We start from the raw sequence: 4,925 nt of genomic DNA on the forward strand, positions 1-4,925 counted from the left end.
AGAAATAGTCTCCTAGAGTGCACCAGCATTAAGGAATAAGTCCAAGTCATTAATTGCAGCATTATTTGTTGTAGAGAGTGTGAGGCTAGCCCGAGGGGGTGAGGGGGGAAATCTGGGGTTTAACTTATGGGAATGGGTGAGAAAAATGTCTGCATCTGGTACAAGACAAAATGGAGAGGGAAATACTAGAGGCATTGTCAGTAATAAGAACTGATCTTGAGAACATCATGTGACATTTAAAAATTCAGAAATAGGATGAACTCAGTACTACTTTTTTGCTTTTTTCAATTTTTTAATAGAGGCACTATGGTTTACCCTTTGATAAATAACAGTGATAATATAAATACTACTTTATACTTATCATGCTACTTCACCAGACTACATTGCACCCACCATCAGAGGAAATATCCCTCCACCTCTGTTCTTAGGACCTTTCTCCCACTCCCACCCCCGTGCTCTGGAAGTCTCAGTTCTAAGTTATGTTGGCAATATATTAGGGTTTGTTTCCACTGGGCATTGCCTCTTCTCCTTTCTGTTTTCTTTACATTTTACACATGAGCAAGATATTCCACCATTTGTGTTTCTCCTCTGACTCACTTCATTTAGCATGATACCCTCCAGTTCAACTCCAGATGAAGTGAAATGCAAGGTTTCATCTTTTCTCACTGCAGACTTAATGTAAAGTTCAAATACATACATGCATTAAACATGGTGTTCTTCAAAGATGCACACACATCAAAAAATTGTGCATCAAATGATCTAAGTGGCTACTTCTGGAATGGGGAAGATAGTTAATGGGGTGCAGATGAAAGGGAAGAAAAAGTAAATCAAGGGCCAGAACACACAATTGGCAGATGTTGATAAATGCATTCCTTTATGTCCAAAACAAAACCAAAGTGCTGTGTGACTTGAATAGATTTACTTGAAATTAGTAAAATCATTTAATAAGTCTTAAGGCAAAGACAAAAAGTCCTGAGAATAATGACTATTTTAGCTCATCTATACATACAATACTTGAGACTACGCATTTCATGAGACAGAGAACAAAATTTTGACTGAATGACTAAAACTAAACCTGCTCATCTTCAAATAATTTTTTTCCTCCTTTACTAAAGTTGACAAAGACTTGAGAATGAACAAAAAAATTATTGAGCACTCTCTAGGAGCAGAGTAAGTTTCCAGGAGACGAAGAAAGAGAGGTATTTAAAAGTTGCTTTCCAATCCCCAGAAATTTGTCTTCACCTCACTTAAAACCTGTTCAAAGAAACAGAAAACTACCCCCAAGAGTACACAGTGAAGTGCAAAATTTTAAAAAGTGCTTTCGTCTCTTTGAGCTCTGCGCTTTTGTAAGGTACACGGTGTGCCAAGTTGTATAATTGATGTGTGGTGACAAGGTCACAGACTTAATCCTAGACCTAATTGAGAATCTAAGAGGAAATTGCCTTCAGGAATGACATATGGCACATCCAAGTGAATGGATTCCGGAGTTGAGCCCGGCAAGGCTCAGATTCCCAAAAGGGGGGTGCACAGGAGACCAGAGATTGCCTTCCTTCCTCCCTCCCACTCCCCCTGTCTACAGGGTGGCCAGGGGCCTTGGGAGCGTTTTATTACCATGGCAGCAGTGGAAGCCAAGGAGTGGCTCAAGCACCACATCCTGCCATTCCTTCTGATTTTTAACAAATTGTGCCCGACCAGCAGGAGGCTTTTCCACAGCTCAGCACTGTCCAGGGTTCTCGGCTCTGCTCTAAAAGCTGAGGATGGCGAGAGCGTCCAAACGCCAGCGTTCCTGCCGGAAGATGGATGTCGGGGGAGGAAGATGGGGGCTGTGGGTGTTCGGGAGGGTTTGGGGGCTCAGATGGGCCTGTTTCAAGGAAGCCAAAAATCCAGGTTTTCAGACTCATTCCTTCCCCCCCCCCCCAACAGATTCATACTGGAGTTGGGGCGGGGGTATGGCACTGGAAATGGGGAGGGAGCCACAGGCCGAGAGGCAGCAGGGGAGAAAAGAGAAACGGACATAAGGCGTTTGGCAAATCCTTTTATGAGCTGGACCGGTCGGTGCAGAGCGTCCGCCTGCCCGGAATGCGCGGCGGCGGGGGTCCACGACGGGCTTGGCCGCCCGGCTGCGGGGCTCAGCCTCTTTGGGTCCTCGGGGGCGGGTGTGACAGTCCTCGGCGGGGCTGGTGGTGGCGAGCGGTCGTACCTCTAGCCCGACTTGAAGAGCAGGATGGCCACCTGGCCCAGGTAGAAGTAGATGAAGTGCTTGGTCTCGTGCGTCACGTAGCTGCCGAAGTTCCGGCCCACGATGCAGTGCCAGGTGGGGTTGTACTTCTTGTCGAACTCCTTCTTGATGTGCGCCGCAATGTCCTTCTCTATGTTGTACTTCTCCAGGGCCTGCGTCGCGCACTCCACCGAGTCCTGCTGCATCTCCTCGGACATGTCCGCATTTTTGATCACCGCCTTTCGGTCGCTCATGGTCACCGCGAAGCTGGGCTGCAACGGTCTCCTGCGGACGGGCTGCAGGTGCTCAGATCCCGCGAGAACTCCCGGGACCCGGAACCGGAAGTCGGACCGGGAGCCGGAATCGGAAGCCAGGCGCTTCGCGAGTGCTGCCGGGCTGTTGGCTTGCCCCGGCTGCTGGAGCTCTCGAAATAGTTTAATCATCAAGGACTGCTTATTCTTGGCGTCATTTCTTTCTTTTTTTTGTTTTTCGGGGCCTGGGTGGGTGGAATTCCACAGGAATGCTGGAACCTGCCTGGAACCGCTCCTGCTTGTTTCCCTGGGCAGTGTAGGCCGAGTTCTGGGCTTCGTCAGCCAGGCACTGCTGCTCAGGCCCAGCAGGCCTGGAGGCCACCAGGACCACCCGGTGGTGCCTGGGCGGTGAGGGGATTCATGTGTTCTGGGGATGGAACTTAGGGCCTAGCACTCCCTCGGTAGCCTTCCAGCCCATTAATGGCTTTCTAGCCCCAGTGTCATTTCTGTTTGGGAAGCTGGTGTTCACATACCAGCAAGAGAAGATGCAAAACCTCCCTTTGACTGAGACCCTGGCTCCACCCGTAGTTCACACTTGGGCATAGATTAATCAACACACACTGCAGCGCAAATGAAACCCACACTTTAGTGCAGTGTGGGTTGAGGAATCTGATAGATTTGGCTGGAGCCATAGCACAGCGGGTAGGGCGTTCGCCAACATGGCCAACCCGAGTTCGATTCCTCCGCCCCTCTCGGAGAGCCCGGCAAGCTACCGAGAGTATTCGATATGCCAGACACAGTAACAACAAAGTCCCCAATGGAGACGTTACTGGGCCCGCTCGAGCAAATCGATGATCAACGGGAGGGCCTTTACCTATTATTATTATTATTATTATTTTTAATTTTGCATTTTGGGTCACACCAGGCAATGCACAGGGGTTACTCCTGGCTCTGCACTCAGAAGTTACTCCTGGCGGTGCTCAGGGGACCATATGGGATTCTGGGAATCGAACCCGGGTCAGCCGCGTGCAAGGCAAACGCCCTACCCACTGTGCTATCTCTCCAGCCACTCTTATTATTTTTTAAAGAGCATGTAAACCTGGAATCGACATCCTCACTTGAGGAAATCACGAGAGGATCATACAGGACATCTTCCTCATGGGAGATGTCTTTCCCTCCACTGGACATATGCACAGCTGACTTCCTCTCAAGTTGAAGACCCAAACATCTGACTTTGAATTATGCATTAGCCATGGAAACATCTAGATATACAGCAACAAGATGAACATGGGAAGTCCAGCCAGACTCTTTTATTTCCATGGAAAAGCCCAGACCAGGAGCTCTGTCATTGATACCATCTCTGTCCTTTCTCCAAACTGTTATTCATTGTGAAGTCAAAGTGATCTATTCAAAGACTTGGCCCTGAGTTTATTTCTAGTCAGATGTCAATCATAGTTTCTGCTCTAACCCTCCCATGTGCATACCTCCGGGCCCTTGCACATGTGTTATCACTACCTGGGATGCTTTTCTTCTCATCTTCCACTGTCATCCACCCTTCCTTCTGTTCTCAAATTAGCATTGCTTACACTGGAAACCGGCTCTCGATTCTTTAATTAAATCAGATTCATTGACAAGCCTGCCAAAAGAGTTCCTCTTTCTGAGCACTGGCCAGTTTTTTTTTATACACTGAATGCAGACTTCCCACTGGATTGCAACACCAAGAGGACAGAATGCATATTCATCTTGCAAATTGCTATGTCTGCATTATCCAGAGCAGTAAGGAGGAACCCAAGACATATTTATTCAATAATTGCCCAAATCAGTAAATGGATAACTGAAAAAACCCAGATTAAAACTCTATTCACACAAGTGGGATGGTGGGCTTGAATAAAGTTGGGAATTGTGTATACACTAATATCAGAAGTATGGAATGAAGAATGCGACTTTATAGATTCAGGCAACACTGCTTTCTGAGCACATCTACTGGGAGATGAAGTGCTGAACAGACAATAATAGTGAGAGCAATTACTTATTGGAACCCACTGTGTGCTAGGCTGAGGGTGGAAGGGCTTTTCATTTTTTATTTCCAGAAGTGAATAGGGCAGATTTGAATTTACACTGGGCTAAATCTTCGCTCTATTGCTAGCTTATATTCTCACTTTGTTGTTATTGTTATGCTCCGTGCTCAGCTACTCTTCCCTCACTTATAAAATATGATAAGCGATAGCACAGCGGGTAGGGCGTTTGCCTTACAAGCGGCCAACATGGCCGACCCGAGTTCGATTCCTCCATCCCTCTCGGAGAGCCCGGCAAGCTACCGAGAGTATTCGATATGCCAGACACAGTAACAACAAAGTCTCCAATGGAGACGTTACTGGGCCCGCTCGAGCAAATCGACGATCAACGGGAGGGCCTTTACCTTTTTACCTTTTAATCATAGCTTTTACTTCATTGTC

General features: G+C 47.4%; 1 protein-coding gene across 1 annotated transcript; it reads right to left on the reverse strand.

Annotated features, from left to right (window-relative positions):
• Positions 1-2,202: 2,202 nt before the first annotated feature.
• On the reverse strand, positions 2,203-2,474 carry LOC130040922 (dynein light chain 1, cytoplasmic-like). Its single transcript, XM_056133037.1, has one exon. It carries the CDS (start codon positions 2,470-2,472, stop codon positions 2,203-2,205), a length of 270 nt encoding a protein of 89 aa, XP_055989012.1. The 5' UTR covers positions 2,473-2,474.
• Between the last annotated feature and the right edge of the window lie 2,451 nt (positions 2,475-4,925).

Source organism: Sorex fumeus, unplaced genomic scaffold, assembly GCF_029834395.1.
Source record: "Sorex fumeus unplaced genomic scaffold, SorFum_2.1 ptg000095l, whole genome shotgun sequence".
In the NCBI taxonomy this organism is placed as follows: domain Eukaryota; kingdom Metazoa; phylum Chordata; class Mammalia; order Eulipotyphla; family Soricidae; genus Sorex; species Sorex fumeus.

What these genes read in the sequence shown, in the direction of transcription:
- LOC130040922 (XM_056133037.1), bottom strand. Translation starts at nt 2,472, where the DNA reads ATGAGCGACCGAAAGGCGGTGATCAAAAATGCGGACATGTCCGAGGAG.